Below are 21,920 nucleotides of genomic sequence, written 5' to 3' on the forward strand. Positions count from 1 at the left end.
AGCATTATGAATTTTGTCACCGTTTAGAAAATAGTCCATGCCTCTATTCTTTTTTCCAAAGTGTACGACCTCGCACTTGCCCACGTTGAATTTCATCAGCCACTTCTTGGACCACTCTCCTAAACTGTCTAAATCTTTCTGCAGCCTCCCCACCTCCTCAATACTACCTGCCCCTCCACCTATCTTTGTATCATCGGCAAACTTGGCCAGAATGCTCCCAGTCCCGTCATCTAGATCGTTAATATATAAAGAGAACAGCTGTGGCCCCAACACTGAACCCTGCGGGACACCACTTGTCACCGGTTGCCATTCTGAGAAAGAACCTTTTATCCCAACTCTCTGCCTTCTGTCTGACAGCCAATCGTCAATCCATGTTAGTACCTTGCCTCGAATACCATGGGCCCTTATTTTACTCAGCAGTCTCCCGTGAGGCACCTTGTCAAAGGCCTTTTGGAAGTCAAGATAGATAACATCCATTGGCTCTCCTTGGTCTTGGATATTATGGGATGTGAGGGTGTGGAGTTCGGTCACAGATCTCACTGAATGAAGAACCTGCAGTTCCTCTGAAGAGAGTGTTTTTTTTTGTCTGGCTGAAGTTTGTCTTGCGAGAGGGTGACCAATTCTGACCTGCTGTCTGGGTCAAAACAAGACAGAGCGGATTGTTTGTAGCACGTTCTGTCCCATACACGAAGTGCATAAAGCTTCAGGTCAGCAAGATTGCAGCTTGCGTAGGAACAGACTGTCATTTCCACTGAGAATGCATAAAGATGTATAGTGACCAAGCTCAAAACATAACAACCAGAAACTGTCACCAGCTGAAATGTGTCCACCATCTGTCTACAGGGATGGAGAGGCAGTCAACACCAGAGATTAAAATAAACCAGTTCATGTACCTGTTGCTGATAACCTGATGTATAATCAAATGTTGGAGCAGATACAATTCCCTCCATCTGTTCTGATCAGAGGTCATCGACCTGAACATTTATCTATGTTTCTCTCTCTCCACAGATGCTGTTTCAGATACCTTCTCCGGCATTTTCTGTTTTTATTTCAGGTTCCAGAATATTTATTTTTTAAACTTCTCTGTCATCACCTCCGCTGTGCACAGTACTGATTATAAGTGGAGGGAATTTATTGAAATAGAATGTATCATACCGGGGTCTTTATATCTCCAGATAAGGGAGTTTTTAATCCCTTAACAAGGGTGATTTCACACAGACCGGGGAGTTCCCCTATGTTGATGTGGGGCAGCCTTTGTAAATTCGATGGGCTGCAGTCTGTGAGGCTGTGATTGTACAATCTCAGTGCTGCCAGTGATTTGACCTCGGGGGAGGGGAGGAGTGTGAGAGAGAGAGAGGGGGAGGAGAGAGAGTTGATCACACAGGCTGAGAGGCTGCAGGAATCCCAGGAAGAATTGGAGTTTTCCTGCTTCCCTGACTGCACGTGGAGTGAGAGGGCAGGATCTGGGAGCCGGGAGAGTGGAGACAGAGAGAGAGCCGGAGACGGACAGAGCTGGGACAGAGTGTGACCCAGGGCAGGTACCTCTCGACGCGGCTTTAACCCATTGCTGCGGGTTCGAGCTGTTAACCAAACCTCTTCAGCGTTGTGACAACTCCGGAGATCTTCAGCCAGAGGCACAAGATATCTACGAATGTTGGGCGTGGGAAGTATAAAATGAGCAGTGAGTTGATAAGCGCTATCATTCTTCTTTGATTTAATTTGATTTATTATTGCCACATGTATTAACACACAGTGAAAAGTATTCTTTCTTGCTTCTTTTGCCGTAACTGTCATTAAAATAAACTTTATAAAATAGCCAGTGTGCAAGGTTCTGTTTGGCTTTCAGCATCTCTGTCCCAGGAGAAACTGGCCCAATTCAAACCCAGGATCCCACTCTGTCCCGGGTCAGTGTCTGTGTCCCGGGTCAGTGTCTGTGTCCCGGGTCAGTGTCTGCGTCCCGGGTCAGTGTCTGCGTCCCGGGTCAGTGTCTGCGTCCCGGGTCAGTGTCTGTCCCGGGTCAGTGTCAGTGTCCCGGGTCAGTGTCTGTGTCCCGGGTCAGTGTCCGTGTCCCGGGTCAGTGTCTGCGTCCCGGGTCAGTGTCCGTGTCCCGGGTCAGTGTCTGCGTCCCGGGTCAGTGTCTGCGTCCCGGGTCAGTGTCTGCGTCCCGGGTCAGTGTCTGCGTCCCGGGTCAGTGTCTGCGTCCCGGGTCAGTGTCTGCGTCCCGGGTCAGTGTCTGCATCCCGGGTCAGTGTCTGCGTCCCGGGTCAGTGTCTGCGTCCCGGGTCAGTGTCTGTCCCAGGTCAGTGTCTGAGTCCCGGGTCAGTGTCTGCGTCCCGGGTCAGTGTCTGTGTCCCGGGTCAGTGTCTGCGTCCCGGGTCAGTGTCTGCGCCCGGGTCAGTGTCTGCGTCCCGGGTCAGTGTCTGCATCCCGGGTCAGTGTCTGCGTCCCGGGTCAGTGTCTGTCCCAGGTCAGTGTCTGAGTCCCGGGTCAGTGTCTGCGTCCCGGGTCAGTGTCTGTGTCCCGGGTCAGTGTCTGTGTCCCGGGTCAGTGTCTGCGTCCCGGGTCAGTGTCTGCGTCCCGGGTCAGTGTCTGCGTCCCAGGTCAGTGTCTGCGTCCCGGGTCAGTGTCTGCGTCCCGGGTCAGTGTCTGCGTCCCGGGTCAGTGTCTGCGTCCCGGGTCAGTGTCTGTGTCCCGGGTCAGTGTCTGCATCCTGGGTCAGTGTCTGCGTCCCAGGTCAGTGTCTGCGTCCCGGGTCAGTGTCTGCGTCCCGGGTCAGTGTCTGCGTCCCGGGTCAGTGTCTGTGTCCCGGGTCAGTGTCTGCATCCTGGGTCAGTGTCTGTGTCCCGGGTCAGTGTCTGCGTCCCGGGTCAGTGTCTGCGTCCCGGGTCAGTGTCTGCGTCCCGGGTCAGTGTCTGCGTCCCGGGTCAGTGTCTGCGTCCCGGGTCAGTGTCTGTGTCCCAGGTCAGTGTCTGCGTCCCGGGTCAGTGTCTGCGTCCCGGGTCAGTGTCTGCGTCCCGGGTCAGTGTCTGCGTCCCGGGTCAGTGTCTGCGTCCCGGGTCAGTGTCTGCGTCCCGGGTCAGTGTCTGCGTCCCGGGTCAGTGTCTGCGTCCCGGGTCAGTGTCTGTGTCCCGGATGACTGTCTGTGTCCCGGGTCAGTGTCTGCGTCCCGGGTCAGTGTCTGCGTCCCGGGTCAGTGTCTGTGTCCCAGGTCAGTGTCTGTGTCCCGGGTCAGTGTCCGTGTCCCGGGTCAGTGTCTGTGTCCCGGGTCAGTGTCTGAGTCCCGGGTCAGTGTCTGCGTCCCGGGTCAGTGTCTGTGTCCCGGGTCAGTGTCTGTGTCCTGGGTCAGTGTCTGTGTCCCGGGTCAGTGTCTGTCCCGGGTCAGTGTCTGCGTCCCGGGTCAGTGTCTGCGTCCCGGGTCAGTGTCTGTCCCGGGTCAGTGTCTGTGTCCCGGGTCAGTGTCTGTGTCCCGGGTCAGTATCTGTGTCCCGGGTCAGTGTCTGTGTCCCGGGTCAGTGTCTGTGTCCCGGGTCAGTGTCTGTGTCCCGGGTCAGTGTCTGTGTCCCGGGTCAGTGTCTGTGTCCCGGGTCAGTGTCTGTGTCCCGGGTCAGTGTCTGTCCCGGGTCAGTGTCTGCGTCCCGGGTCAGTGTCTGCGTCCCGGGTCAGTGTCTGCGTCCCGGGTCAGTGTCTGCGTCCCGGGTCAGTGTTTGCGTCCCGGGTCAGTGTCTGCGTCCCGGGTCAGTGTCTGTCCCGGGTCAGTGTCTGTGTCCCGGGTCAGTGTCTGTGTCCCGGGTCAGTGTCTGTGTCCCGGGTCAGTGTCTGTCCCGGGTCAGTGTCTGTGTCCCGGGTCAGTGTCTGTCCCGGGTCAGTGTGTGTGTCCCGGGTCAGTGTGTGTGTCCCGGGTCAGTGTGTGTGTCCCAGGTCAGTGTCTGTGTCCCGGGTCAGTGTGTGTGTCCCGGGTCAGTGTCTCCGTCCTGTGTCAGTGTCTGCGTCCCGGGTCGGTGTCTGCGTCCCGGGTCAGTATCTGCGTCCCGGGTCAGTGTCTGCGTCCCGGGTCAGTGTCTGCGTCCCGGGTCAGTGTCTGCGTCCCGGGTCAGTGTCTGCGTCCCGGGTCAGTGTCTGCGTCCCGGGTCAGTGTCTGCGTCCCGGGTCAGTGTCTGCGTCCCGGGTCAGTGTCTGTCCCGGGTCAGTGTCTGCGTCCCAGGTCAGTGTCTGCGTCCCGGGTCAGTGTCTGCGTCCCGGGTCAGTGTCTGCGTCCCGGGTCAGTGTCTGCGTCCCGGGTCAGTGTCTGCGTCCCGGGTCAGTGTCCGCGTCCCGGGTCAGTGTCTGCGTCCCGGGTCAGTGTCTGCGTCCCGGGTCAGTGTCTGCGTCCCGGGTCAGTGTCTGCGTCCCGGGTCAGTGTCTGCGTCCCGGGTCAGTGTCTGCGTCCCGGGTCAGTGTCTGCGTCCCGGGTCAGTGTCTGTCCCGGGTCAGTGTCTGCGTCCCAGGTCAGTGTCTGCGTCCCGGGTCAGTGTCTGCATCCCGGGTCAGTGTCTGCGTCCCGGGTCAGTGTCTGCGTCCCGGGTCAGTGTCTGTCCCGGGTCAGTGTCAGTGTCCCGGGTCAGTGTCTGTCCCGGGTCAGTGTCTGTGTCCCGGGTCAGTGTCTGTGTCCCGGGTCAGTGTCTGTCCCGGGTCAGTGTCCGTGTCCCGGGTCAGTGTCCGTGTCCCGGGTCAGTGTCTGTCCCGGGTCAGTGTCAGTGTCCCGGGTCAGTGTCTGTCCCGGGTCAGTGTCTGTGTCCCGGGTCAGTGTCTGTGTCCCGGGTCAGTGTCTGTCCCGGGTCAGTGTCAGTGTCCCGGGTCAGTGTCTGTCCCGGGTCAGTGTCTGCGTCCCGGGTCAGTGTCTGCGTCCCGGGTCAGTGTCTGCGTCCCGGGTCAGTGTCTGCGTCCCGGGTCAGTGTCTGTCCCGGGTCAGTGTCTGCGTCCCAGGTCAGTGTCTGCGTCCCGGGTCAGTGTCTGCATCTCGGGTCAGTGTCTGCGTCCCGGGTCAGTGTCTGCGTCCCGGGTCAGTGTCTGTCCCGGGTCAGTGTCAGTGTCCCGGGTCAGTGTCTGTCCCGGGTCAGTGTCTGTGTCCCGGGTCAGTGTCTGTGTCCCGGGTCAGTGTCTGTCCCGGGTCAGTGTCCGTGTCCCGGGTCAGTGTCTGTGTCCCGGGTCAGTGTCTGTCCCGGGTCAGTGTCAGTGTCCCGGGTCAGTGTCTGTCCCGGGTCAGTGTCTGTGTCCCGGGTCAGTGTCTGTGTCCCGGGTCAGTGTCTGTCCCGGGTCAGTGTCAGTGTCCCGGGTCAGTGTCTGTCCCGGGTCAGTGTCTGTGTCCCGGGTCAGTGTCTGTGTCCTGCGTCAGTGTCTCCGTCCTGTGTCAGTGTCCGTGTCCCGGGTCAGTGTCTGTGTCCCGGGTCAGTGTCTGTCCCGGGTCAGTGTCTGTGTCCCGGGTCAGTGTCTGTCCCGGGTCAGTGTCTGTCCCGGGTCAGTGTCTGTGTCCCGGGTCAGTGTCTGTCCCGGGTCAGTGTCTGCGTCCCGGGTCAGTGTCTGCGTCCCGGGTCAGTGTCTGCATCCCGGGTCAGTGTCTGCGTCCCGGGTCAGTGTCTGCGTCCCGGGTCAGTGTCTGTCCCGGGTCAGTGTCTGTGTCCCAGGTCAGTGTCTGTGTCCCGGGTCAGTGTCTGCGTCCCGGGTCAGTGTCTGTGTCCCGGGTCAGTGTCTGCGTCCCGGGTCAGTGTCTGCGTCCCGGGTCAGTGTCTGAGTCCCGGGTCAGTGTCTGTGTCCCGGGTCAGTGTCTGTGTCCCGGGTCAGTGTCTCTGTCCCGGGTCAGTGTCTGTCCCGGGTCAGTGTCTGTCCCGGGTCAGTGTCTGTGTCCCGGGTCAGTGTCTGTGTCCCGGGTCAGTGTCTGTGTCCCGGGTCAGTGTCTGTGTCCCGGGTCAGTGTCTGTGTCCCGGGTCAGTGTCTGCGTCCCGGGTCAGTGCCTGTGTCCCGGGTCAGTGTCTGTCCCGGGTCAGTGTCTGTGTCCCGGGTCAGTGTCTGTCCCGGGTCAGTGTCTGTCCCGGGTCAGTGTCTGTCCCGGGTCAGTGTCTGTGTCCCGGGTCAGTGTCTGTGTCCTGGGTCAGTGTCTGTCCCGGGTCAGTGTCTGTGTCCCGGGTCAGAGTGTGTGTCCTGGGTCAGTCTGTCCCTGGTCAGTGTCTGTGTCCAGGGTCAGTGTCTGTGTCCTGGGTCAGTGTCTGTGTCCCGGGTCAGTGTCTGCGTCCTGGGTCAGTGTCTGTGTCCCGGGTCAGTGTCTGTCCCGGGTCAGTGTCTGAGTCCCGGGTCAGTGTCTGCGTCCCGGGTCAGTGTCTGTGTCCTGGGTCAGTGTCTGTCCCGGGTCAGTGTCTGAGTCCCGGGTCAGTGTCTGTGTCCCGGGTCAGTGTCTGTGTCCCGGGTCAGTGTCTGAGTCCCGGGTCAGTGTCTGTGTCCCGGGTCAGTGTGTCCTGGGAAGGCTGGAGCGGCTGCTGTGGGTTTGGGATCCAGATGCAGACAAGAGTCTGAGACTTGCTCCGGTCTCTGAGCTGTTGCTGTCACTCTGACTTTCTGCTCATTCCTGTCTCCACAGAGAGATGTCCCGAATGAGGAGCGGACAATGAAGAGGCAGCTTCCGGGGGAGAGAGGCTGACCCCGGGGGAGAGAGGCTGATCCCGGGGGAGAGAGGCTGATCCCGGGCTCCCCCTGGGTCACTGATTGGCGGCAATGGAGGAGAGAGAGCGGGAAGCACAAAACCGAGAACCGTCCGTGTCTGTGAACTCCGAGGGAGACGGGATCGTGGAACTGGAGAGCACCGAGGGACTGCCCATGGGTACAGAGGATGTAAGTGTCAGTCCCCTGTCTGTGTGTCCCAATGTGTGTCTCAGTGTCTGTCCCATTGTGTGTCCCAGTGTGTCCCAGTGTGTGTGTCAGTGTCAGTGTCGTGTCAGTGTGTGTTTCAGTGTTGTCAGTGTGTGTCTCGGTGTGTGTCTCAGTGTGTGTCTCTGTGTGTGTCAGTGTCTGTGTCAGTGTGTGTTTCAGTGTTGTCAGTGTCGGTGTGTGTCTCGGTGTGTGTGCCAGTGTGTGTGTCAGTGTGTCACAGTGTGTGTCAATCTGTGTGTCAGTCTGTGTGACAGTGTGTGTGTCAGTCTGTGTGTGTCAGTCTGTGTGTGTCAGTCTGTGTGTCAGTCTGTGTGTCAGTCTGTGTGTCAGTGTGTCTCAGTGTGTCAGTGTGTGTGTCAGTGTGTGTGTCAGTGTGTGCCTCAGTGTGTGTCAGTGTGTGTGTCAGTGTGTGTCTCGGTGTGTGTCTCAGTGTGTCTCAGTGTGTGTGTGTGCGCCCCTGTGTATCAGTTTCTGTGCCAGTTTGTCAGTGTCCATGTGTGTAACCGTGGTTTAGTGCCCCGGCTATATACATTTCGTCTGGTATCCATGTTTTCCTAACTCCTGCTCCCCCCCCCCCCCCCCCCCCCCACTGCCACCCCCACCCCCCCACAATATGGGTGCCTGTTCCTGACCCTCTTTAGTCACCTCCTTTCTGTTTTAATTTCTCTCAGTAAATCTGTATATCTTGTTTAAGAATCTATCCCTGCATGTGTTTGTATAAATGTGTGTACCAATTTCTGTATTCCTATTCAATCTCTGTCTCCAGTCTTTATCTGTGTCTCTGTGTCAGTAACTCTGGTAATGTCTCTGTCAGTATCCCAGTGGTTAGTATTCTATGATAATGTCTCTGTCAGTGTCTCTTGATCTATGTCTCCAAGTCAGTAACTCTGTGATAATGTTTCTGTCAATATCTGTACGTGTCTCTGTGTCAGTGTCTCTGTGTCAGTGTCTCTCTGTCTGTCTCTGTGTCAGTGTCTCTGTGTCAGTGTATCTGGGTCAGTGTCTCTCTGTCTGTCTCTGTGTCAGTGTCTCTGGGTCAGTGTCTCTATGTCAGTGTCTCTCTGTCTGTCTCTGTACCAGTGTCTCTGTGTCAATGTCTCTGTGTCAGTGTATCTGGGTCAGTGTCTCTCTGTCTGTCTCTGTACCAGTGTCTCTGTACCAGTGTCTCTGTGTCAGTGTCTCTCTGTCTGTCTCTGTGTCAGTGTCTCTCTGTCTGTCTCTGTGTCAGTGTCTCTGTGTCAGTGTATCTGGGTCAGTGTATCAGTGGTAATGTCCCTGTGTGTGTCAGTGTGTCTGGGTCAGTGTATCTGGGTCAGTGTATCAGTGGTAATGTCCCTCTCTGTGTCAGTGTGTCTGTGCCAATGCCTGTGTGCCTCTCGTTCCTTTCTGTCTTATTCTGCACACTCTATGTACCTTCCTGTTATTTTGTTCTGCCGTCTCGGAGTCACTCATTTTCTTGCCCTTTCTACATTTTCATCTGTGTCTCTATTGCACTAGGGGTGTCCAAACAGACAGCTCAGCAAACCAGTGCTGGATCCCCAGGTAACTCGACCACACTTACATTTCAATGTACTCATGGGACTGAGCTGTTTGGATTTATGGGTTTGGAAGTTTGCGATGGATTGTTTTTAGTGCTGACGCTGCACTGATGGATAAATCCTAAATAAAACACCAAGATCGGTTGGAATAAGTGAGTTGTGATACCTGGGAATTATTGGGAAAGCAAAGTAAATCATTCTGTGTAGCCCTGTTGCTTCTTCCTGTAATTTTATGGCGCTCGTGAAGGCAACAAGCTCTGATGCCCTCCTTTATACACAGTGTTTCTACATTTCCCGAAAACCCCTCTCTATAGGTGTATCTATGCCTGGCCATTTTTAGCCTCCCTCTTTCTGTTTAATCCCTCTCTGTAAATCTCTGTGTATCTTTCCCAGTTCTCATGTTTATCAATCTGTGCTTGTGTGTGTTTGTATTTTTGTGTGTACCAATTTCTGTCTGAGTTCAGATTCTCTCTGTTTACAGCTGTCTCTGTGTATCTTCTAAGAAAATGCTGTAGTCATCAAAGTGTCTTTGGCAAACACTTTATTTGTGCTACGGGAGCCAGAAGAATCTCTGTGATTTTTGGCTACAAAAGAATCAAACAACAATGTGCCTGAATGCAGCTAATGCCAACTGAAATAAAGTTTCCCAAACACGTTTATGAGGATTGTGGCACTCTATCAATATTTAAAGACATTCGAAGACACAAGTTGTACCATAAATCTTTAAGTTTGGCAAGGTTAGCTTTTAAACAAAGAACTGCCACACAGAGGGAGGCTATTTGGCCCATCAAGCCTATACCAGCCAAAAAAGAGCTATTCAGTCTCATGCCACTTTGTGGCTCTTGGTCTGTAGTCCTGTGTGTTAGAGCACACAATCATAGAATCCCTACACTGCAGAAGGAGGCCATTTGGCCCATCGAGTCTGTACTGACAACAATCCCAACCATCCCCTATCTCCGTAGCCCCATGTATTTACCCTGCTAGTCCCCCTGACACTAAGGGGCAATTTATCATGGTCAATCAACCTAACCCGCACATCTTTGGACATGTGGACATTTAAATACTGTTTAAAATACCCCTTCGGGTGAGGATTTCAGACTCCCGCCACCCTCGCAAGAGTTTCTCATGAACTCCCTTCTAATCCTTTTACCAACTTTAAATCTGTGCCCCGTGACTTTTAACCTCTTTGCTAAGGAAACCAGGTCCTTCCCTCTATTGAGGCCCCTCGTTATTTTATGCATCTTATTTTAAAAGAGCTGTCAGGGGGTATTGCAGTCTGCAAACACGGGGAAAGTGGGTGAGGAGGAAAATTAAGTGATATAATGTTGTGCGATTGTGCGATATTTCAGTGTCTCCTGCTTTAAGCACTTGTGACACAGAGGTTGTTGGAACGATTCAGTACCGGCATTGAAACAAAGGATTGGAAATAAATTCCCACTTATTGCTGGAAAAAGCTGCAGCAACCCAGTAATGTGATTGCGATTGATTTCTTTGTGTAAGGATCTCTGTGATATATGAAGTATGTTTCCCTCAAGTTCATGGCACTTATTGATTTCATTATTATTATGATGCGAGGAGCCGGGGTGAGGGGGGGGGTGCGGAGTGGCTGGAAAGAGCAAACCGCTGCTGTTTGCTTGTAATCAGCTGCTGATCGTTGCTGGGTGTAACTGCGGCATGTTTAGTTCAGGTGGATGTTGGGTCGACAATTTCACTGGGACAGGAGTGGGGGTTCTTCAGTTATAGTCAGTGCCCCATAGGTAGAAAGGGGGTAACTAATGGGGGTTCTCACTCCAAATCGCTATCTGTAAAGTGCGAGCCTGCGGTTCTCAGGTGAGATGTTGCGCGGCACGGTGGCACAGTGGTTAGCGCTGCTGCCCCACAGCGCGCCAGGGACCCGGGTTCAATTCCAGCCTCGGATCACTGTCTATGTGGAGTTTGCACTTTCTCCCCGTGTCTGCGTGGGTTTCCTCCGGGTGCTCCGGTTTCCTCCCACAGTCCAAAGATGAGCGGGTTAGGTTGATTGGCCATGCTAAATTGCCCCTTAGTGTCAGGGGGATTAGCAGGGTGAATAAGTGGGGTTACGGGTTTAGGGTCTGGGTGGGATTGTGGTCGGTGCAGGCTCGATGGGCCGAATGGCCTCCTTCTGCACTGTAGGGATTCTATGATGCTATGTGGAGTCTTAGAAGAATTGTCTCTTCTGGTCAAATAACTCACCATCGTTCAAAATCTAGGCTCGTAAGTGGAAAGTGATCATTTGGGGAGGCAGACTCGAGAGGCAGATTTCACCCTCCCCCCACCCCAGTGTCTCCATTGTAAGAGGATACAATTAGAGATAAAATAATCATCAGCAACATTTCGGTTAATCTCATACATTCCTCACAATGAATTTTCACACAGTAACAACGTGTGACGCCCTGACCTTCACATTTGGGCCATTACTAACCATTGTCGGATAAAGAGTCAGACAGGCAAAAGCAAAATCGCCCCAAGATCTTCTGTTGTATCTGGCCCCTGTCTGATTTCGGGCCCCACGGGATGTGTGTTGCAAGCTCCTGTGGCACCTTTCCCATTTAATATCCCACATTACTTTCTCCACATCCCCGCTCTAACTCATGCTGAACTTTGCTTTCGCAGAGTCTGTGGTCCACGGGCACCTCAGTGCAGTGGCCATTTGTCAACTGGTGATGACCAACGATTGTTGGGCTGTTCACCCCATATGGTCTTCACAGTATTGTCTGATCTTATCCTCAGTGGAGACCCATGTGTAGACAAGTTTCAGCAAGGCTGATGGACAACACCAAAGGTTTTGACCTCTCTGTCCTGATCTTGGGCACCCTGAAGCAGCACTGTGGTACACTGATTAGCACTGCTGCCTCACAGCGCCAGGGACCCGGGTTCGATTCCCAGCTTGGGTCACTGTCTGTGTGGAGTTTGCACATTCTCCCCGTGCCTGCGTGGGTTTCCTCCGGGTGCTCCGGTTTCCTCCCACAGTCCAAAGATGTGCGGGTTAGATGAATTGGCCATGCTAAATTCTCCCTTAGTGTCAGGGATATTATCAGGGTAAATATGTGGATAGGGCCTGGGTGGGATTGTTGACGGGGTGCAGGCTCGATGGGCCGAAAGGCCTCTTTCTGCACCGTAGGGATTCTGTGATTCTATGAACACCCACCTCACTAGTGCAGTGAAGTATCAGCCGAGATCACACTCCTAAATCTCTGGAATTGGACTCGAATCCACAAGTTTCTGAATCAGAGTCAAGCGTGTTATTCACTGAGACACAGCGAGTGTTCAAACCCTGGCCGCAGCTGGTAGAGTTTCTTTAACAATAGGAAAGTGGAGGATTTGGATAGCTGCCATTGATCTTTGCTGAACAGTGAGGAACTCTGATACTGTCCAGGACCTGGACAGAATGTCACCACATTAAGCTGGGTCTGAGAGGGACTTACACAGAGAACCTGAGACAATCTGAGATCCTTTTTTGTCCTTTAAACTATTGAGAAAACTGCAGATTGTTCAGGAGGGAACAGTGACCACTGTCGATGAGAGGCTGAGATAGAATCTCAGTGACACGCGGATAGGCAGGGAGTTCTGCTTCTGTAGGTGGGGAACGCACTTCTCCTGATCAGGTTAATATCACTGATCCTGTTGGATTCAAGCTGGTTATTAAAGAGGGGGAGGAGAAGGAGTCATTAAGGCATTTAGATCAATGAGATCTCATCAATGTGAGATCTCTGGTGGATTCAGCTGCTGAGGCTGGAGGCAGGAAGGGCTCATATTCCAAAGGACTTTTACCCGCGTGGCTACATTTCACTTCATAGAAATCATGGAATCATAGAATCCCTACAGTGCAGAAGGAGGCCATTCAGCCCATCAGGTCTGCACCGACCACAATCCTTTACCCTGCTATTCCGTCTGACACTATGGGGCAACTTAGCATGGCCAATCAACCTAACCCGCATATCTTTGGACTGTGGGAGGAAACCGGAGCACCCGGAAGAAATCCACGCAGACACTGGGAGAACGTGCGAACTCCACACAGACAGTGACCCAAGGCCAGAATGGAACCCGGATCCCTGGCGCTGTGAGGCAGCAGTGCGAACCACTGTGCCACCCTGACTTGTGAGCCTAATGATAAAAAAATGGCCAGCGATTTAACCACAGAGGCGTCACATCTGAGACTATTCATCTCAATGTAGTCTGATTTGCATAGTCGCATTGAACAGAGGGTAGACCTCATTAGGCCAAGTGTAAACAGTTTGAAAAGGAGAAAGTGGAAAATTAATAAAATGGGGCTTGGCTTGGGATGACTTAATAACTTAGAGGTGCTATATAAATGTAGGCTGTTATAGACTGGTGTTAAAGAGAAAAGGTGTTCAAAGCACTAATGCCAGGTAGTTTCCTGTCCACACTCAAGCAGTTCAGGTAGAAATGTTATGTCCGTCTCCTGTAACCACGTACGGAGATTGAAGTGATTAAACTGCCCAAACTAAAAGTTAAACATTTTCAATCTATTTTACTGCAAAATTCCATCTTGTTTAAACCAGAACATTGCTCCAGAATGTGTTTGCTTTCGATATATCAATATATAAGACCATAAGACATAGGAGCGGAAGTAAGGCCATTCGGCCCATCGAGTCCACTCCACCATTCAATCATGGTTGATTTCAACTCCATTTACCCGCTCTCTCCCCATAGCCCTTAATTCCTCGAGAAATCAAGAATTTATCAATTTCTGTCTTGAAGACGCTCAACGTCTCGGCCTCCACAGCCCTCTGTGGCAATGAATTCCACAGACCCACCACTCTCTGGCTGAAGAAATTTCTCCTCATCTCTGTTCTAAAGTGACTCCCTTTTATTCTAAGGCTGTGCCCCCGCGTCCTAGTCTCCCCTGTTAATGGAAACAACTTCCCTACGTCCATCCTATCTAAGCCGTTCATTATCTTGTAAGTTTCTATCAGATCTCCCCTCAACCTCCTAAACTCCAATGAATATAATCCCACGATCCTCAGACGTTCATCGTATGTCAGGCCTACCATTCCTGGGATCATCCGTGTGAATCTCCGCTGGACCCGCTCCAGTGCCAGTATGTCCTTCCTGAGGTGTGGGGCCCAAAATTGCTCACAGTACTCCAAATGGGGCCTAACCAGTGCTTTATAAAGCCTCAGAAGTACATCCCTGCTTTTGTATTCCAAGCCTCTTGAGATAAATGACAACATTACATTTGCTTTCTTAATTACGGACTCAACCTGCAAGTTTACCTTTAGAGAATCCTGGACTAGGACTCCCAAGTCCCTTTGCACTTTAGCATTATGAATTTTGTCACCGTTTAGAAAATAGTCCATGCCTCTATTCTTTTTTCCAAAGTGTACGACCTCGCACTTGCCCACGTTGAATTTCATCAGCCACTTCTTGGACCACTCTCCTAAACTGTCTAAATCTTTCTGCAGCCTCCCCACCTCCTCAATACTACCTGCCCCTCCACCTATCTTTGTATCATCGGCAAACTTGGCCAGAATGCTCCCAGTCCCGTCATCTAGATCGTTAATATATAAAGAGAACAGCTGTGGCCCCAACACTGAACCCTGCGGGATATACACGAGGTGCACCAGTGTATGTGCATGAGCAGACCAGTATGTGTTGTATATATTAGGTACACCTGTGTGCATTATATGTGTATATTATTGTGTACTGCGTCTTATTCTGATTTTCCTTCTCTTCTATATGTACATCGCTGCCTCCTGCTATAGCACTGGAAAGTTTTCTTTGACCAGGTATGTAAACATTTAAACAAGACTACAAATATTTCCTCATTGAGTGTTTGACCAGTTACTGAATTTGTCCAACCGGTGATTATAAGGAGACATTTCTGGGAAACTGACCTCCAAAAATCGCACACTGGTTAAAAGTTATAAATGTATGTGTTAATCACGGTGGCACAGTGGTTAGCACTGCTGCCCCACAGCGCCAGGGACCCGGATTCGATTCCCAACTTGGATCACTGTCTGTGTGGAGTTTGCACGTTCTCCCCGTGTCTGCGTGGGTTTCCTCCGGGTGCTCCGGTTTCCTCTCACAGTCTGAAAGACGTGCTGGTCAGGTGCATTGGCCACGCTAAATTCTCCCTCAGTGTACCCGAACAGGTGCCAGAGTGTGGCGACTAGGGGATTTTCATAGTAACTTCATTGCGTGTTAATGTAAGCCTACTTGTGACACTAATAAATAAACTTGTAAATGGACGGGATAGATTTCTCTACACTGTGTCTGTGTCTTTGTTGGCGGTCCTTCGATTGGAGGATGATATTTACTCGGGTTTACCTGTTTCTGCTGTGGGTCTCCCTGACTACATTACTCTGTAATCTTTCCTCCCCACTATTTACCACCCCACCAATTTTCGTGCTCAATATATTCGAGACACCCTTCAGCATAAATGGGAGGTGGAATACTTGGTCAAACAGGTTTGGGTTGATCAGAGTTTTGTTTTGGCGACATTTAAGGACAGGTTGAATTCCTTGTCTGGGGAATTGAAGAGATTGAGAGTGGATTGTAAATCTGGCTGTGAGACTTACCTGGATAGTCACATGAGCAGCCTGGGAATGGAGGGATACAAACGATTGGTCCAGTTGGACCAAGGAGCGGCACAGGCTTGGAGGGCCGAAGGGCCTGTTTCCTGTGCTGTACTGTTCTTTGTTCTTTGTGATGTGGTTAGCGATACTGCAGTCTTCACAAACTGTAGGTCGGGGTATGTCTCTGAGATGAATGGCAAGCCAGTGTCGGCCAGGACAGCGAGAGATACTGCGAAGCAATGCTAGAGAATGGATAATGTGTCACTCAATTGGCAGATGACACTGCATCCAAAAGACAGTTCCTCTGACACTGCAGCATTTCCTCAGTACCGCAGTGCTGGGTTTACTAATGTGCATGCGGAGATATTGCCCAATACACTTTAAATCATTTCTGGCAAGAGAAAGGCTTTAGAGCGGCCAATACATGAGTGAGGAGGATGGAAAATAGTCCCCCCCCCCCCCCCCCCCCCGCCACCCCGGACTCAGGTCTGCTGCTTTTTAGGCACAGATTGGTTTCAAACATTTCCTCCTGTTTGTTCTGGAGGAGATGCCGCTTTCTGCTCAGTTAGATTCTCATTTATTTATCTCCAGTAACTGTCTGACTCATGATGTATAAACAGTAAAGAGAGTTCCTGTTGTCCATGTAGTCATTTCCATTTTCTGAGCCTCCGTAGTCCTCTCTCTCTCTCTCTATCCACCCACCCCCACCCCCCTGCCAATCCTGACACTCACATGGGTCCCAGGTTCAGGTCAGACTATTTGTGAGTTAGAACCTGGATCAGAGTGAGGAGAAAGGAAAGATTTGCATTTATATGGAGGTTTTCGTGACATCTGGATACAAATTCCGGGCGGCACAGTGGTTGGCACTGCTGCCTCACAGCGCCAGGGACCCGGGTTCAATTCCCGTGGGTCACTGTCTGTGCGGAGTTTGCACGTTCTCCCCGTGTCTGCATGGATTTCCTCCGGGTGCTCCAGTTTCCTCCCACAGTCCAAAGATATGCGGGTTTGGTGGATGCTAATTTGCCCCTTAGTGTCAGGAGGACTAGGGGTAAATGCATGGGATTATGGGGATAGGGCCTGGATGGGATTGTGGTCGGTACAGACTCGATGGGCTGAATGGCCTCCTCCTGCACTGTAGGGATTCTATGATTGTAGCGAAGTGCTTTTCGAATGAAGTGTTTTTCTTTGTTCTTTGTTCCTGTTCTTTGAATTTATAATGTGGGAAACGTGGCTAACATGTACACAGCACACTCCCACAAGCATCACATCAATGTGATAATGATGGTGGTGGGGGTGGGGGGATGTGGTTGAGGGTGGAGGTGGGGGGTGGGGGGTGCGGGAGGGGAATAAACCAGGACAAGACTCGAGCCGTGACTCTCCAAAACAGGACTAAGTGCCCGCGCCACTGGGAGTCCTGGAGGACTTCCCGCTGCTGTTATTCAGGTGGGATTCTCTGACCTGATGGGTGTTAGAGTTTATGCATCGTGGACAACCCGCTGGCCAGCCCCACTGTTCCGAGTCTGAGCCACCATTTTAAATGGTGCCCAGATCTCTGCGATTGTTTACCAGCCCCCAGTGCCCACTCGCTGACCAAGGAGGCACCGCCAACCCCTTACCTCCATTCATAAATAATGGGTAACTCCCTCCAACATACCACCACACAGGCATGTGGGAGACCCAACCTGAAAGCTGCACCCCCCTCGGACGTCTACTCAGACTTCCCTTGCCCCTCGCACTCCCACTCAGGCTCCCCTTCCACCTCAGACTCTCACCCCCCCCCCCCCCCACCCCTTTCAGGCCATAGTGAATGAGAAAGCTTTGATCAGTCGATTCCATAAAGCCTCCAGTGACAGCCTCAGTTGTGAATGTTCCTGGAATGGCTTCATTGACCCTAACCACAAGCTAAGCCTGACTGACAGTCTGTGGTTTCTGCTTTGGGAAAAGAAGTGAGAACTTTCTGGGAGTTTGGGAGGAAGGCTAAGTGAAGGTCTGGGAGGAGGGGAATGGGCGAGGGAGGGCTAAGTGAGGGTCTGGGAGGAGGGGAATGGGCGAGGGAGGGCTAAGTGAGGGTCTGGGAGGAGGGGAATGGGCGAGGGAGGGCTAAGTGAGGGTCTGGGAGGAGGGGAATGGGCGAGGGAGGGCTAAGTGAGGGTCTGGGGGGAGGGGGCCTGAGTGGGGGGAGGTCACCCTCTGCCTTCATGGTGTGTGTGGGGGGGGGGGGGGGGCGTGGGGACAATACCCCATTTTGCTGAGGGGTTGGTGGTGCCTCCTGGACCCTTGGGATCCAACATGCCAGGTCCATGACTGTGGAGACCTGTAGTGAGACCCGTTTGGTGCTGCTCCAGCTGGAGGGAGGGCCGCATTGCGAGAGGCCACTGAATCAGTCTCCGAGCCCGCTAATGACATGGTAATGAGGCGGTTTCAGTATTTATTGGGTTCCCGTCCACTCCAGGTGGGAACCCAATCGCGGACGGTGGGGTGGGGCTGGAATCATTGTGCTGGCTTTGGAAATCAAAGCAAAGCTCGTTTTTGCGCCAATGCCTGATTCTCCGGGCGATTCACGATCAGAGCTCGGGGGCCTGGAGAATCCACTCCTCCCCCTCAGGAATTCAACTCCGAATCTCAGTAGACCTCACTTCAAATCATCGACCTTTTGAGAATGGATAATTCAGGCAACATGTCTTAGCAGATGGAGGGAGGGACAGTGGGACAAGAGGAGGCAGCACAGAGAGGCTCCCACACACTGAGCCATGGGGAGGGCAGTGCACCCACACACTGAGCCATCACCTCCCATGTCCTGGACATTGGAATTATCTCCTGGTGAAATTCTCCAGCAGCCCACCTTCCCGGGGACTGAGCAGAATGGAGAGAGTGATGGAGCTGGGAGGAAAATGGGTTTGGTGGGGAGATAGGGAGGAGGAGGGTGAAGGAAAGGTCGTACATGGGGGGTGAACAAGGCAACAGACTGTGCTTAGTTTCCCTCCCTCCCTCCATCCTCACTCCCATTACTGGGAGTTAGTGAGAGCTGGAACAAGGTCAATAATCATGGCTCCAGTGGCGGATGGACAGAGAAACAAAGCAAATCGACCAGGCAACCTTTACTTCAAACAGGGCAGACTTTCTCCCCGATTGGGCTGATCACCAGAGACAGAAACTTGTATTTACATCGCGGCTGTCACACGCCTCCCAAAGTGCATCGCAAACATTGAAGTACTTTTAAAGCATAGTCACTGTTGTGATGTAGGAAATGGAATTCTCTTTTCCAGAGTCTGGTGAAGGCTGGGCCATTGGATTAAATTTACTTAAAGCAGAGTTCAACAGACAAGGGGGTCAAGGGTCAGGGGGTCAACACAGGAAATTGGATTTGAGACTACAATCAGATCAGCCACAATTCTATCAAATGGCAGAGCAGGATAGAGGGGCTGAATGGCCCCCTCCTGCTCCCAAGTCCTATCTTCCTATACAGCAGCCAATCTGTGCACAGCAAGATTCCACAAAGAACAATGTGATCATCTGTTTGCATGCTGTTAGTCGAGGGATGAATATTGGCCAGGACACCAGGAAGATTTGACCCTGCGCTACCTTGAAATGTTGCCATGGGATCTCTGTGTGTCCACCTGAGAGAGAGCAGACAGGAGCTTTCATTGAGCAGTCCCGGCCCAATAAACAAGCCCCATCGTTATCGGCACATTGCAATCATTCAGCATCCAGCCCCCGAGAATGTGGGAATCTGGAACCACAGCAGTGAACTGTCATGTCTGTCCTTCTGATTGTCACACCGTACCCCTAGAAGGGTTCATTAGACCATAAGACATAGGAGCAGAATTAGGCCACTCGGCCCACCATTCAATCATGGCTGATATTTTTCTCATCCCCATTCTCCTGCCTTTTCCCCATAACCCCTGATCCCCTTATTAATCAAGAACCTGTCTATCTCTGTCTTAAAGACACTCAATGACCTGGAGGCCAGGTCACTGATGAATCACTGAAGTGATGGTAGGATTGGGATACATGACGTCAAAAACTCCCATCAGAACAAAAAACATTTTCTATCCCACTGGCAAAAAGCGAGAATCTGTTTTGAAATTGTTTGTAGTTGCTGAAAGTTTCCAGCGATAGTATTGGAAGGAAATTTGTCACATTCACCAAACAAACTCTCCTGGCCTTTGACAAAGGGTCATCTGGACTCAAAACGTCAGCTCTTTTCTCTCCTTACAGATGCTGCCAGACCTGCTGAGATTTTCCAGCATTTTCTCTTTTGGTTTCAGATTCCAGCATTCGCAGTAATCTGCTTTTTTCCTCCTGGCCTTTCCTCACTATCCCGGGGTAAATGGAGGGAGAGGCGGTGACCTAGACTCCTACAGCAGAAACCCTTATCCTGTTTTTTTAAAAAAAACAGTTCAGCCAAAACCAATTTGCAAACATCTCTGGCTTTATTTTGGGCAGAATTGAAATGGCTGCCAAATTCTCACTGAGAAAGTGCCAGAAGTCACAGGTACAGCTGAGGATTATCAACAGCACATCAGCAAATTCACATCGCGCAGTGAGTGAGACAAACATCTTTACTTCATCCAGAAACTGACAGTATTAACGAGAGTCAGCGTCAGGTGTTTACACATTCCACAGTGTGTTCGGCAACCTGACAACTCACAACTGCACGCAACTATCGGGAGTGTTACATTATTTATCAATCCCCCCTCCCCCCCCCCCCTCAACACACACACATACACTATGATTCTACAAATAAGTCTCAGCCCTTCTGATATTTTATTGCACTGCAAAAGTCATTAATATATGTAAATATTCCTGAGTTGCGGTGACGAAGTAAAAAGGGTCGAGAGCTTCACGTTTTTAGGTGTCCAGATCACCAACAACCCGTCCTGGTCCCCCCCATGCCGACACTATAGTTAAGAAAGCCCATCAACGCCTCTACTTTCTCAGAAGACTAAGGAAATTTGGCATGTCAGCTACGACTCTCACCAACTTTTACAGATGCACCATAGAAAACATTCTTTCTGGTTGTATCACAGCTTGGTTTGGCTCCTGCTCCGCCCAAGACCGCAAGAAACTACAAAAGGTCGTGAATGTAGCCCAATCCATCACGCAAACCAGCCTCCCATCCATTGACTCTGTCTACACTTCCCACTGCCTCAGCAAAGCAGCCAGCTTAATTAAGGACCCCACGCACCCCGGACATTCTCTCTTCCACCTTCTTCCGTCGGGAAAAAGATACAAAAGTCTGAGGTCACGTACCAACTGACTCAAGAACAGCTTCTTCCCTGCTGCCGTCAGACTTTTGAATGGACCTACCTCGCATTAAGTTGATCTTTCTCTACACCCTAGCCATGACTGTAACATTACATTCTGCACTCTCTCCTTTCCTTCTCTATGAACGGTATGCTTTGTCTGTATAGCACGCAAGAAACAATACTTTTCACTGTATGTTAATACATGTGACAATAATAAATCAAATCAAATCTCTCAGCGCCCTATGGTGGTTGGGTTAGTAAATCCAGTGTCTATCCAGCTGTCGTAACCATCAGTCCAGGGTTTGATTCCTGCTCTGACAATTCCGAGGTAGCTCAGACCTGTGCTCCCAAATGAGGTTCAGCAACATTTTGCTCCGATCAGTGGGAGAACTGCCACACTTGCTGTACATTGCTGACCTTCATGTCTCGTTCATTGTACTGTCACTATCTTCTCATTCATTCTTGGCTAAGTTTTTGGAGATGCCCTTTGAACTTTTCCAAGGACTATTTCCTTCTGGTTCCTCTTAAAGGTCCAATCCCTTTTGAATTTGTATGTCCATTCCCGGCACTCCTTTGGTTCTGACACAGATCCAGATCTATATCCAGAGCAGGGGGGTGGCGATGGAAATGGGCTCATTGATTCCTTCTCTATGAACGATATGCTTTGTCTGTATAGCGCAAGAAACAATACTTTTCACTGTATCCCAATACATGTGACAATAATAAATCAAATCAAATCAAACCCCATTGTATCTGTGGTTTCCAGACCTCACCAAGGCCTGACTAAGGACCTGCACAGACCTTAGAGGGTTAAACTCAGAAGCCTGGGTGTCCAATTGGAAACCTGTTTCCTTGTACACGGATTCAGTTGGTGGGGAGAGGGTTTAAAGGGACACTTCCCCACAAACACATTTTTCAGCATTATTTCCTAAAAGCAACAGGAGATTTACGAGTTGCCGCTGACCAAGGTGATGATACATTCTGCCTTTTGGATGCTGAAATGCTGGTGGCGCGGATGGAGGTTTATGGAGTGCATCCAGTTACTGTGTAAATTCAGACACTCTGAGCTGGATAGACATTAGGAGCATTTGCCTCTGGCTCTCAGCATCGCTTACAGTCTCTGTGACACTCACCCCACCCACCTCACCCAAACTCTGAGATTAGAAACACAGAAACTAGAAGCAGGAGGACGCCATTCGGCCCTTCGAGCCTGCTCTGCCATTCATTCTGATCATGGCTGATCATCAAATTCAATATCCTGGTCCTCCCTTCCCCCCCATATCCCTTGGTCCCTTTAGCCCCAAGAGCTGTATCTAATTTATTTTTGAAATCAGAGAACGTTTTGACCTCAACTACTTTCTGTGGGAGTGAATTCCACACATTCACCACCCTCTGGGTGAAGGAATTTCTCCTCATCTCAGTTCTAAAAAGTTTACCCCTTATCCTCAAACTATGACCCCTAGTTCTGGATTGTTCTGACGTTTCCTCTTCCTGTCAATCTCAAAGCTCTTGACACATCCAGAAACTTTCTCATAACTTGTCTCTGTTGATGGTGACCCCAGTTCCCGCCCTCCCCCACCCCCTCCCCACCCCCCACCCCATCCACCCGCTCTCAGCTCGTCCCACCTCTGATCTCCCACCACCAGTGTCTGGGAGTCTGTCCCGAGGAGTAGGGT

General features: G+C 51.6%; 1 protein-coding gene across 5 annotated transcripts in view; it reads left to right on the forward strand.

Moving 5' to 3' along the window:
- Nucleotides 1-1,377: 1,377 nt before the first annotated feature.
- The window catches only part of rhbdl3 (rhomboid, veinlet-like 3 (Drosophila)), an 88,375-nt gene continuing 67,832 nt past the window's right edge, over nt 1,378-21,920 (forward strand). For 2 of the 5 annotated variants that reach the window (XM_078225798.1, XM_078225801.1), the window contains exons 1-4: nt 1,378-1,681; nt 6,608-6,858; nt 8,395-8,439; nt 14,183-14,206. In XM_078225798.1, coding sequence (XP_078081924.1) covers nt 6,742-6,858; nt 8,395-8,439; nt 14,183-14,206 — 186 coding nt within the window. In that variant the 5' untranslated portion in view covers nt 1,378-1,681; nt 6,608-6,741. The remainder of the gene's footprint in view (nt 1,682-6,607; nt 6,859-8,394; nt 8,440-14,182; nt 14,207-21,920) is intronic. The other 3 variants (XM_078225799.1, XM_078225800.1, XM_078225802.1) reach the window with 3 other exon arrangements.

Source organism: Mustelus asterias, chromosome 12 (genome assembly GCF_964213995.1).
Source record: "Mustelus asterias chromosome 12, sMusAst1.hap1.1, whole genome shotgun sequence".
Lineage (NCBI taxonomy): Eukaryota > Metazoa > Chordata > Chondrichthyes > Carcharhiniformes > Triakidae > Mustelus > Mustelus asterias.